The sequence below is a fragment of the Phocoena phocoena genome, chromosome 10 (genome assembly GCF_963924675.1).
Source record: "Phocoena phocoena chromosome 10, mPhoPho1.1, whole genome shotgun sequence".
NCBI lineage: Eukaryota > Metazoa > Chordata > Mammalia > Artiodactyla > Phocoenidae > Phocoena > Phocoena phocoena.
In genome coordinates, this window is record NC_089228.1 from 7,068,938 (window position 1) to 7,082,144 (window position 13,207).

General features: G+C 53.0%; 1 protein-coding gene across 1 annotated transcript; it reads right to left on the reverse strand.

Moving 5' to 3' along the window:
• Window positions 1–140: 140 nt before the first annotated feature.
• Window positions 141–13,005, reverse strand: IL17RC (interleukin 17 receptor C). The gene is made up of 18 exons (XM_065885108.1): window positions 12,901–13,005; window positions 12,584–12,605; window positions 12,236–12,388; window positions 11,888–11,962; window positions 11,687–11,796; window positions 10,505–10,616; window positions 8,444–8,556; window positions 8,160–8,219; window positions 5,931–5,985; window positions 5,668–5,849; window positions 5,522–5,572; window positions 4,516–4,561; window positions 4,237–4,358; window positions 3,910–3,969; window positions 3,324–3,372; window positions 1,280–1,375; window positions 428–1,029; window positions 141–293 (listed from the first exon to the last, which is right to left on the reverse strand). The coding sequence occupies exons 1-18, from the start codon at window positions 13,003–13,005 to the stop codon at window positions 141–143; spliced, it is 2,166 nt and encodes a 721-aa protein (XP_065741180.1).
• Between the last annotated feature and the right edge of the window lie 202 nt (window positions 13,006–13,207).

Below are 13,207 nucleotides of genomic sequence, written 5' to 3' on the forward strand. Positions count from 1 at the left end.
AAGAGAAGGGGTCAGGCTCGGGGTCTGCAGACTGCAAACGCACGGCCGCCGAGCGGGCAAGGAAGGATCCAGACCCACGTAGGCCGCGGAGGAGGAAGAGACAACCCACCGAGCCCGCGGACGCCACAGGCTCAGGCTCCTCAACGCCGCCGCTGCCGCCGGCTGCGTAAGACGTGCGCCCTCCGCCGGCTCTGCAGCCCGGGGGGCGGAGCCCGCGCCACAGCCAATGGTAGCAGGCCATGTGCCATTGCGTCACCCCACGCCAGCCAACCAGAGGCGTCGCCGTCCTGCACCTGTCCGGGTGTTAAAGGGGCGCGGGGATACCAGATACGGGGACAGTTCGGCCCAGCGGCTGGGTCTCTTAAACACACGTGGGAGACACGGGTAGAAAAATAGCGTCTGCCTTTATTCAAGTCCTGTCCTCTGCCTCAGGCCCCATCCCGCGTCCCGTCCCCGGGGCCCGGAAGCAGCTGTCCAGGGCGGGCTGCAGGGCCCGGGATACCTGCTCCGCTCTCTCCGCGAGCCGCCAGGGGTGGGGGGCTGCGGGCCCCTGCAGGGTCCCCAGGAACTCGGGCAGCTGTGAGGGCAGTGAGAAGACCGGCACGCTGCGGAACAGGGCGGGCACGGCGTCTGGGGACAGCAGTCTGTCGAAGTAGGCCCCGACGTAGCGGCCGGGCGCCCGACCCTGCAAGAAGTCTGGCAGCAAACAGCTGAGCGAGGCGGCGAAGGCGTCGTGCGGGCCGTGAGCCCCGGGCGCCGACGTCGCGTCCTGCAGCCATTCGCGGCACAACGCCACGGCCCCGGGCGAGAAGAGCAGGACCACCACGCCGCCCTCCTGCAGGGTCTGGCGCCGCTGCGCGTGGAACCAGGCCAGGGGCCCCTGCGCACTCAGTTCGCGGCGGCTCCACAGGTCCACGGCCACGCGCAGCGGCAGCTGGAACAGCGCCGAAGCCAGGGCGCCCACCAGGCGCTCGAAGCCAGCGTCGTCGGCGGAGTACAGGAGCAGAGCCGCGCGGCTCCTGGCGGCCGCTGTGGAAAAGAACACAGCAGGAGCAGAGACGTGAGCTGGCCCGAGGCCCGGCCCTCTGGGGGCCGCCCCCCGCCCGGAGCTGGCTCACACTCACCCCCCGCGCGGACGTCCTCCTTCAAGAGCCTCAGCCACCCTGTGAGGGGAGAGGAGCGGAGGCAGCCGGTGAGCCCAGCCGCCGCCTTCTCCTGGCCAGCTCCCAGGTCCACTCGAGTCCTGCCCCTGGGGAATGGGGAGCCGGGAAGCGCTCACCTTTCACGTGGTTCTTTTTGAGGAGGAGGAGAAGGAAAAGCACAGCGGCCAAGAGTAAGCAGGCCATCCAGACCAGGGCCCAGCGCCGGTGGATGTCTAGGAGACCCAGGGGAGAAGACAGGCTTGTTAGAGACCCCCACTTCACGAAGGAGAAAAACGAGGCTCAGAGAAATGAAGAGATTTGCCCGACGTCCACAGCTCACAGGGTCAGTGTATGAACATAGATCCATTTACTTGGGTGACCTTGGATAAGTGACTTCCCCTTCTGCCTCAGTTCACCTCTGTAAAATTGGGATAACAATAATATCTACTTCACAGGATTGCTGTGAGGACTATATGTATTAATACACATAAAAAACTGAACAGAGTGCTGGGCATATTAAGTGCTCAAATGTCAGCTAAGATTATTGACTCCTAAGGGACTTCCCTGGTGGTCCAGTGGCTAAGGCACCGTGATCCCAATGCAGGGGGCCTGGCTTGGATCCCTGGTCAGGAAACTAGATCCCACATGCCCAACTAAGAGTTCACATTCTGCAACTAAAGATCCCGCATGCCACAGTGAAGATCCCACGTGCCACAACTAAGATCCAGCGCAGCCAAACACATAAATAAATAAATGTTTTTTAAAAAAAGATTATTGCCCCTTAAGCCTAGGGTTGCTGGACCCTTGACCTCACTCTCTTGGATGACTGCAACAGCCTTCTAACTGGTGTTTCTGACTCTTTTTTGCCTCTAATTCATTACAACATGGCAGCCCCAGAGATCTTTTTTTTTTTTAAATAAATATTTATTTATTTTTGGCTGCGTTGGGCCTTCGTTGCTACATGCAGGCTTTCTCTAGTTGTGGCGTGCAGGGGGCTACTCTTCATTGCGGTGTGCGGGCTTCTCGTTGCGGTGGCTTCTCTTGTTGCGGAGCATGGGCTCTACGTGTGTGGGCTTCAGTACTTGTGCAGGGTCAGTACTTGTGGCGCACGGGCTTAGTTGCTCCGCGGCATGTGGGATCTTCCCGGACCAGGGCTCGAACCCGTGTCCCCTGCATTGGCTGGCGGATTCTTAACCACTGTGCCACCAGGGAAGTCCCCCCAGAGATCTTTTTAAAATACAAATTTGGGGGCTTCCCTGGTGGTACAGTGGTTAAGAATCCACCAGCCAATGCAGGGGACACGGGTTCGAGCCCTGGTCCGGGAAGATCCCACATGCCGCAGAGCAACTAAGCTGTGCGCCACAAGTACTGAGCCTGTGCTCTAGAGTCCACAAGCCATAACTACTGAGCCTTCATGCCACAACTACTGAAGCCCTCGCTCCTCGAGCCCATGCTCTGCAACAAGAGAAGCCACCACAATGAGAAGCCCGCACACCTCAATGAAGAGTAGCCCCTGCTTGCCACAGCTGAGAAAGCCCGCACGCAGCAGCAACAAAGACCCAATGCAGCCAAAAATAAATAAATAAATAATAGATAAATTTATTTTAAAAAATACTAATTTGATTATAGCCGTTTGGGAAGCTCCTGCTACTCATAACATAAAATCCAAATTGCTTACATCAGCTCCCAAGTCCCTACATGGCCCTTGCATCCTAATCTCATGACAGAGGCCTATCTCTCAAGACCCTCCAGCCACATTGGCTACCTTGGAGTTCCTCAAAAAAGCACCCCAGAGTCTTCACAAAAATGCATCTCTTCCCCCTTCATCTAGCTCAGCCTTCAGAGTTCACCTCCAGCCTTTCCCCTGAACTAGGTCAGGTCCCCATTATATGCATTCAGGGCTTTGGACACTTTTATAGTGAATGCTTCAATAGCCCACACTTCCTAAATGATTGTTTAGCTAATGTCTTTCTAGCTTCTATGGCTGGCATGGAGACAGGGAACGTGTCTCTTTGGTGATGCTGGGATCCCTGCAAGCGCCCCCTGTGGTGTTTGAATTAATGAAGCAATGACCCTCTGATTGAAAGGCTAAGGCCATTGTGTATGCTCCCCCCAGGAATGGTCCCTGTCAAGATTCCAGCTCCTGGTACAGAGAAGAAGGGCAGTTCTTGTAATACTCACACTTTTCCATGGGGCAGGCCCATAGTGCTCCCAGGTCACCGTCCCACAGCTGTAAGACACAAACGAAACCAAATCCAGAGCCCCCAGCTTGGTATTCAACACCCATCAAGTGTGGTCCCAAATTTCCAGCCTCAGCTATGCATATTTCACACACACACACACAGTAGCCTCAAGCTGCTCTGCCTTTGCTTATGCTGTACCTATTTCCTGGACTGTACCTTGCTACTGGTGCCAGATTGGGCCCACATGAAAAGAACCTTCCTTGAAGCTCTCCCTGGAACCCAAAGCTTAGCACATTGGTTATTAGCTGTCTTAACCCAATGGTTATCTCTTTGCTGGTCTCTTCAGCCATGAGCAACTTGGGGACAGGAACTATGCTTCTTCAACTCTTAGCTTCCCCAGGGCTGGACACAAAATAAGCACACACAGATGGTGGGTGGATGCTAGAGGGGCAATGAGGAGGCCCCTGCCCCTGAAGAGTGACAGTTTTCCTGCTAGGCACAGGAAGAGGTAGAAGAGGTTGAAGACAGGGTTTGAGGCCTGTTGCCTTTGGGCACTGGGGAGGGCCCTCCTGCCACCTACTCACCTGAAGACACTGGCCTGACTGCACATCTTGTAGTAACGGCCCTCCAAGACGAGCTGCCCTCTGCCAAGCCAAGGGATGGGTGCTGTCACCTAGAGGCACCACACCTAGGAGGCCACCAGGCTACAGCTGGGCAGAATAGTAGGGGGGAGGGTCTGGGAGACTTTTCAGAGACCACTGAGAACAAGGCCCAGGTCTGAGTTACCCCTATATTCCCAGAGACCAGCACAGGGCCTGGCACAGAGGAAGGGAAATTGAATAGTAAAAATTTGAGGCCAGGTTTGAAGTGGAGCTGGAAAGGGACATGAAGGAGGGTCCCCCATCCCTCACCGTGGACGCCCTGCTAAGGAGTGGAGTGCAGCCACTGGGTTCCAAGGCGCAGAGTGATCTGTTGTCCTGGGGGCCTCGTGTCTCCACGAGCAGCATGTCATCCTTGAGGGGCCCCAGGGAGTCTGGAAAGGGTGAGAGCCCACTCTGAGTGAGACCCAACCTGGTTGAGGGCTGCCACTCCCCTGCCCCATGCCTGACTTTCACCCCCAGGAGCTGGCACTTCCAGGGTCCACCCCTATTGCAGTGGCCCTGCCCCAGCCTCCCCCAGGTCCCACTCACCAGCCCACAAGCACTCTTGTAGCTCCTGCTTCTCCCAGGTGCTCACCTGCTCAGAAGGGGCCAGGGTTAGGGGCACGAGGAAAAGCAAAAGCTGAAGCCAGAAAAACCAGAAGAGAAGGGACAGACAAGGGGAGGCCTGTCAGGTTGGGGGGTGGGGTCTGGACTCTGGACTTGACCTTAGGCAGAACTGGGTTCAAGGCTGAGTAATTAGGAATCACTCCATCTTTCTCAGCCTCAGCCTTGTGAGGTCATCTGTGCTAAAGGGCCTTACGGCCGTAAATTAACTCTTTTCAGTTCTGACAGAACACTTTATACACTCCCTTCTCACCTAACCACCTTCTCAAAGAGGCTTCATCTGACTGCCCCTCTTGAAATTGCAACTCCAACCCTCCTTTATCCTTCCCCACCTTTTCCTATAGTATTTATATACAATTTTAACATACTGTATAATTTACTTATTATGCCTATTGTCTGCCTTTTTCCATTACAATATGAACTCTTTAAGGGTGGGAACATTTATTGGTTTTATTCACTGACATATCTATTCCAAGAGCCTAAAACAGTGCCTGAAACATAATGGCTCAATAAATCTGGAATTAATATTTTTATAACTACCCTTCGAAGTTATAAAGCAACCCATTTCTACAGGTAGAGAAATAGGATAATTATAGCAATAATCAAAGCAGTTAACATTTATTGAGAATTTAGTTTGTGCCCGTTGCTAAAATGAAGCATTGTTTAATCTTCATAACCACTCTATGAAGTATTCAGTAGTTACTATTATCATCCCCATTACACAGATGAGGAGACTGACGTTCAGAGAGGTGAAGTGCCCAGGGTCCCGCGCCATGCACCGGTAAAGTAAATAGTGGAACCCCTAAAGAGGAAGCTGGTAACCACTTTGCTCCAGGGACCCAAGGATAAAGTGGATTCAGAAGACAGTGACTGTCTGGGAGTCCGCGGAGGTCCTGACCCCAAGCCTGGCTCTCTGGCGCCCCTTTCTTGCCTGGACACAGATGTTGGGGTGGCCTTTCAGCAATGGGAACTCAAGAGCCTTCTGTGGAAAGAGGGTAATGGGTGGGGTCATTAAATTTGGGCCCCTAGGTTCCCCTTCCTTCCCCAACCCCGGGAACCTCCTGCCGCCTCGCTTACATTCACAGTGACATTCTCTCGGGGCAGCGGTGGGACCAGCGGCTGGCAGGGGCCCCCATCCGGTGCCTGCCAACACAGTGTGGCCTCAGCGGGTAGTGAGCACGGCGCGTCCAGCCGCCAGGCCCGCGGGGGCAGCAGCTGCAGCTGGGCGGCACGCCAAAGGTTCCGGTGTGCACGGGGGTCTGCAGGGAGAGGGTCTGGTTACTGCGTGCCACCAGGTCCCGCCCGCACCGCTCCCGCCCTGGCAGAGCCGGTCCACTCACCCTCCCTAAAGGGGCAGATGCTGGTCCTGACAGAGTCGGGCTCTAGACGCCACACCTAGAAAGGAAACGGGGCTCTACAGGTCAGTTCAACCCAGCCAGCACTCTGCTAAGCCCTGGGGATGCATTCACTCAGCCCATACAGTCAGTGCTCCTTGGCCCTCCGTATTCGCTGTTCTGCATCCTCGGATCAAAAATATTCCGGGGAAAAAAATTCCAGAAAGTTGCAAAAAGCAAAACTTGGATTTGCCTGCAGGAAACTGTTTACATAGCATTTACATTGTATTAGTTATTATAAGCAATCTAGAAATGATTTCAAGTATACAGGAGTATGTGAGTAGGTTATGTGTAAATACTACACCATTTTATATTATATAAAGGACTTGAGCATCTGCAGATTTTGGTATCCACAGAGATCCTGGAACTAATCCCTCTGGGATACTGGATATGGAAGGAGGATGTATTTCACCAACATATGCCCAAGTCTTTTTGCCCTTTACAAGGGCCTAGAATTGCACACATTTATTCTTCTAGCAAGACCTATGCCAACATCTGGCAACATCTTCACTCGACCAATTTTTAATGAGTACTTACTATGTGTCTTAGCACTGTGGTAGGCATAGGGACTTTTAACAATTAAATCCACAATCACTTTGTGAGAACCTACTTAGCACAGGTTCTCAGCACAGCGTTAAGGACACGTCCATTTATTCTTCCAATAGACATTTTTTTTTTTTTTTTTGGTTGCGTTGGGTCTTCATTGTTGCGTGCGGGCTTTCTCTAGTTGAGGCGAACAGGGGCAACTCTTCATTGTGGTGCATGGGCTTCTCGTTGCGGTGGCTTCTCTTGTTGCCGAGCGCGGGCTCTAGGCGCACAGGCTTCAGTAGCTGCGGCTTGCGGGCTCTAGAACGCAGGCTCAGTAGTTGTGGCACACGGGCTTAGTTGCTCCATGGCATGTGGGATCTTCCCGGACCAGAGATCGAACCCGTGTCCCCTGCATTGGCAGGCGGATTCTTAACCACTGTGCCACCAGGGAAGTACCCAATAGACTTTTTAAGTGCACCCATTCTTGGCTTAGCCCTGTTCTAAAGCACTAGAGATAATAAATTAATTTATACAACAAATGTATAAGAGCACCTACTACGTAGCAGGCATTGGGCTTGGCAGTGAGGACATTTATATCACAGCAAACATTTCATGAGTGTCTGTTATATGTCCTATCACTGTGCTAGGCAGTAGAGTTTCACTCATTCACTCATTCATTCACTTAACAAACTTAATTAGCACCCACTACATACCAGTTATTATGCAAGGCTCTGGAGAAATTACTAAATTAGAATAGATATCATTTCCTTGCCTTCAAGGAAATTACAAATTCACAGTTGTAGTAAGGATGAGACATGTATACAAATTAATAAATCAATCACTCATTTATTGAAGATTTGTGGTATGCAAGAAGAGACAGGTGCCCAAATAAGAAAACAAGTGATAAATGATAAATAGAAAAGAAAAGGCAGAAATGCAAGATTTGGAGACAGAAGAGGCCAGAAGGTTGGGCAAAAGCTTTGGGAAAGAGGTGACTGGAAGGATTGAGGTGTATGGAAAAGAAGGATTGGGGTGTATAGAAAGGAAGTGAGGGCATTTCAGGTAGTGGGAATGAAAGACATTAATGTCAGAGATTAAAACAGATGCGACCTGATGACCAATTAAATGTATAATCAGAGGGAGAATATATTATTATAACATATATAAGCTGGAAGTGGCACACTTCCTTATAACAGCCCTGTGAGGCTGGTACTGTTTATTCCCATTTTACTGATAGGAAACAGGCTCAGAGAGGTGAAGTGACTTGTCCAAGGTCACACAGCTAGCAAATGGCAAGTCAGGATTCAAATAAGTCTGAGTTCACAGCTCATGCTCTACTCTCCAGGGGAGCACAAAGAAGGAATTGGAGGAGTAGTGGAAGCCTTCAAGGGGGAGATGACATCTGAAGGGGGCCTTGAAGCACAAGTAGAAGTGCTGGGGATAGAGGATCACGAAGAGCATTCAGGGCACATACAAGCCGAAAACATAGGACAGCAAAGTGCAAGGGAGGGCCAGTCCCCCTAGGGAGCCACAGTTTCCATCTCAGAGAGGAGTGTGGAGGGTGGGGAGACCAGGAAGGTAAGGGCCAACCGTCTCACCAGTTCCCTAATCCCTGTCCCCGGGCACCCAGCTGGACTCTGCTCCTACCTGAATACAGAGGCAGGGAACCAGGTCTGTGTGGTTCAAGGTAATGGTCTGCGGCCCAGTCTGTGGGAGAAGCAGAAGGAGAGAAGTTGAAGAAGATGAGGAAGAGGAAGGCTGGAAGCCAAAGTTAAGGACACCGGGCAGGCAGCCGTTCCCCCACCAATGTTCCTTGCTTTGGGTGTGGGTGGCTGTGTCCTTTTCAAAGGTGCCCTATGATAATGCACTTGCAACTTTAGCTCAAGCATCGGCCTGCAGTGGGAATGGACTTGGGGAGGGAGAGGCCTCACCAGGTTTCTGTGCCACCAGGGTTTTGCAGGGCCCGGGACCTGGTTCCAGTACAGGGAGAGGCCAAAGCGCTGATCCTCAGGGATGTCCACCACCAGGTGCACGTCGTTGCCATGTGCAGACACGTTGAGCACGGGCAGGGCTGCGGAGGAGGCAAAGAGAGGGACTTCCTTCACCTCATCTGTACACCCAAGCCTGCATATCCACCCACTGCCCCTTTGGAGTTTCCTTCAAAGCCCTTAGACTAGGAGGCCCCTGGAGGGCAGAGCCTGTGTCTCCATGTCAGACAAGACTTCAGCCACAGCCCAGGACTGAACCCATGTAGGCCCCAGTATGGGGTCTGGAGAGGGCTCTTCTTCTTGCTTCTCCCTCTGCAGCCAGAAGTACCTGTAACCACTGTAAAATAAATCATTCTCCTCTGCTCAGAACCTTCTGATGGCCCCCACATCACCCCAGAGTAAAAGCCAGAGTCATTACAGCGGCTTGCAAGTCCCTCCCCAGTAATGGCTGCTGTGAAACTCTAACCTCATTTCCTAGCACTCTTGTCCTTAATTAACCTGCTGCAGACACACTGTCCTCCTTACTAATACTTAAACACACTAGACACACTCCTGCCTCAGGCCCTTTGCACTGGCTATTCCCTTCACATGGAACCCTCTTCCCTCAGATACCCCATGGCTCCTCCCTCACCTCCTTCAGGTCTTTTGCTCACTGACCACTCCAACTCCCAACCTCTCTATCCCCCTTCCCTGAAATTTCTCCATAGCACTAATAACCATCTAACTTATTGCATATTTCACATCTCCATGTGTTTATCGTGTCCTCCATCATCCCCACCCTGACCCTGACGCCCAGCTAGAACGTCAGCTCCGTGAAGGCAGGGATTTTTGTCAGTTGTTTTTTATTTTTTTGTAATTGGTTTGTCTCCAGTGCCTAGGGCTATTCCTTGAGCAGGGTAATGACTCAATAAACATCTGCTGAATAAGTGAATCAGTGTCTACCAAATGAATAAAGACATGAAATCCATGATGTGTGTCTGTATCCTCAGACCTCTGGTGCTGAGTAGTCTTTAATGAATTACCAAAGAGGCATCAAGCTTAAGTTTAAGAACCCAAATGGAAAATGAAGCTGAAATCATTTGAGTTCAAAAGCATCACAGTGTTTCTATCTCGATGTGGCTGGTAGTTATGCAAGTGTATACATATGTAAAAATTAATTGAACTGGACATTAAAATTGGTGCACTTTACACACTTTTCTGTATGTATGTTCTACCATGATAAAAAAGAAAATACAAAACAAAAATATGAACAAAACAAAGTCCAAATAGTACATGAGAAAAATCATCAGAACCTTGAGTTTCTTAGCCCTTATTTTATGATTTCATATTCTTTTTATTTTAATATGTGGGGGCGGGGTGCGCCATAATCTTGACAATGTTTTGGGCCACTAGATGTTCCTGGTACTAATACATATTTGTTCTAAGAAGTGAGAGATTCACCTTTACATTCTAAATGCCCGGCACTGAGTAAGAGCTACCGCAGTTCTTTTGTGATAAATGAATGAATGAATAGATGAGCTCTGTGAGCCTCTGGGATGTGGCAGCCAGACCTGAAGTTCACTCCAAGGGTCCCTCACACTCCAGACCCACCCCCACCCTCCTCCCAGCCCTGCTGGCCCTAGCTCCTACCCCAGCAGCTCTGAATGCTGTCCCGGACTTCGAGACCCCTGCAGTCTGGGGAGAGATCACAGAAAAGCCTCTAGTGGGGTTGAGGGCAAAGAAAGAACGGGGGCAATCCGACCCATGGGGAGCCCTGGGGAGGGCTCCCTGTCCCCTCAATACCACCCATATCTATTCCAGTGCCCAAAGCACCTTCCCCAGACACTGGGAAGCAATGTCACCCGGGGAGAGGAGGCATGAGGGACTGACTATGGGCAGCTGGAAGTGACAGTGCCTGAGAGCGGCCGGGACGAGGAAGGCGGTTAAAGCAGAAGGGCAGTGGCCAGCGGGGAGAGAGACTAAGGGGCCAGCACTTGGGGCCCCTCAGGCTGTGGGGCCACTTACCAGGCAGCTGCTGTGTGAGATTGAGTTCCTTCTGGTACCGGGGCTGAGTGTAGGACCAGATTCGCACCTCAGCCCCCAGGGCAGCCTCGAAGCACTCAAATACTACAGAGCCCTGTGAGGAGAGGGTGGCGGAAGGCTGGTGGTATAGGGCTCAAAATTGAGGCTCTTCTCCATGGTCTGCTCCACTCACCCTCTGCCCTATTCCCAACCAATGACCATTCATACTGTATGGCCCCCAATTCTGCTGCGAACATGTCCTCAAAGGCCTCCAGTTCTAAAGCACACAGCCTCAGGAGGGGTGGCAGCAGGGCCAGGATTAGTGCCCCCACTCTATTAGTCCTTGCCTCATCCCTGCTGTTCCAGGTCACGTGCCAAAGCTAAGGTGATCAGAGACCCCAGACCCCAGCACAAATGTGGGAGGCTCTCCCCACAGAAGTCGTTCTCACTCCCAGTGCCTCAGTGGGCCTCATGATTGCCCTGTGAGGGGGACCAGCAGGTGACCTCCCATTATTTTCCAGGTAAGACGATATAGACTGGGGGCTGGGGACAGGAGGGAAGTCAAAGTTTGAGTGACTTGGCCCAAGTGGAGATACATATCCCAACCATGAGCAGCCCCCTGAGGCTGGGAGAAGCTCCGCGGGGGGACAGACATGGTACATGTGGGGCAGACACGGACAGTATGGCAGGGAATCCGGAAAAGTGGATTCAGCCCACAGACCTCCCCTCTGCAAGCCTCAGCTTCTCTATCTGGAGCATGAGGGCAATAATAATGTCTAGTTCATGGGGGTAGTTTTGAGGATTACAAAAGAAAGGAAAACTTAAACTTTCTGAGACTCTTCCGTGTTGGGTATTATACCAGGTATTTTATACATATCAACTCATTTTACTCTCACAACAGCTATATGAGGTAGGACTCTTCTTTTTTTTTGGCCGCACCGGGTGGCCTGTGGGATCTTAGCTCCCCAACGAAGGATCGAACCCGGGCCCTCGGCAGTGAAAGCGCAGAATTCCAACCACTGGACCACCAGGGAACTCCCGAGGTAGGACTGTTCTTTTTCCCACTTTACAGACAGGAAAACTGAGCCATAAAGGACTGAAAGAACTTGCTCACAGCCCTGCTAGAATCAGGACCTAAAGAGATAATGCCCGTGAAAACCCTTCATAAATTATCATTTCGCATACCACAGACTGACCAGGCTGCACGAGGGCAGCAGGCACTTGCACCTCCAGTAGGACGCAGCGGGCAGTAGGGTAGGCCTGGAAGGAGAGCACGACGTGGGCCTGGAGAGAGGCTGTGAGCAACAGGGCAGGGGGTCGGTCAGGCTCAGGGGCCCTGGGCAAGGCTCTGGCGAGGGGCAGTTGGGCCAGCCGGTTTCTCCTCACCGTTCCTAGGCTCCTCGATCGCTGGGTCCTCTGCAATTCCAAACTCCTCTTCATCTTCAGGCTCTTCCCAGTACCCTGGAATGACCCGAGAGCAAGGCTCAGATCTAGCCCCAGCTCTGGTTTTGGGTTCCTTCCAGGAAGCTCAGCGCTAGGAAGCAGAGGCCAGGCTTGGGGCCGGGGGTGTGGGCGGGGAGACCAGTGTGACCTGGGGGGGGTCCGTTGGCCAGTGTCCTCCAGGAGAATACTGAGGATGCCCCGTGCTTCCTGACAGACACCCTCCCTGGTCTTCGTGCCCACTCCAGACACACTCACATGCACCAATGCCCAGTCATGGGATGACAGGCTCACCATGCACAGCCAAGTGGATGTCCACACGCACACAGAGGTCACAGTCGGTATCCTTGTAGCACCTTAGCACCAGCTCTGTCTGCAGGCCTGTGGGCACCAGCACGGGGCCTGGGGCAGACACGAGGCTCCCAGGCAGGCAGAGCACGTCACCATCTGTGTGTGAAGGGTGGGGTGGGAGCTGAAGCTTCTCAGACCCAGAATCTGGTTGCACCTGACAACCCCAGAGGGCCAAGGAGCTTTGGGCTCTTCCTGGGCTGAGGGTAGGTGGTGAGGGCATGGGACTGAACAGCTCCCCTCCCTTCTGCCCACCTGGGAAGATCTTTCCTCTCTAAAAGTAGGGCTACTTACCCCAGAGGTGGCAGGAAAGGCCCTGGGAAGGAGGTAAAGACAAGTTAGAGTTTATGCGTCCAAATCTAACCATCTTTTCCTGAGCCCCCCCCCCCACCCGCCTACCTCTTTCTAGGGCTCCCTTTTCCAAGTCCCTCCCAGAAGAGCTCAGGCCCAGCTCTTGCCCCCTCCCCATTCTTCTCTTACCCCATCAGCACCCGACAGACCAGCCAGGGCAGTTCTGACGGTGATGGCAGAGGCAGGAGCCAGGCTAGGGCCTCAATGGCCGCAGACCGAGCCCTGAGCCTTCCTCAACACTCCTACAGTCCCAGACTCACCGGAGAGCAGCGGGCAGTGTCCTGAGGCCCCACAACCCTCTCTAGAGAGAGGACCACAGGGTTTCGGCCCAGTGCCAAGGACAGAAAGAACCAGGGCACAGGCATCTTCCAGGTGCCAGGCAGCACCCAGGCCTGAGGCCCAGTCCTGCCCCCCCCCCCGAAGGGGGGCTGACACCACACCTCTTCTCCCACTCAGCTGCGTGCCTGCGGGCAGGAGGGGCCGGAAGCCCTCCCCAGTCTCGGGGTCCCGGCGCTGGGCCGCTTGCGCACGCCCTCTCCCAGGAGTCCTGACTCCCAACCAGTCCCT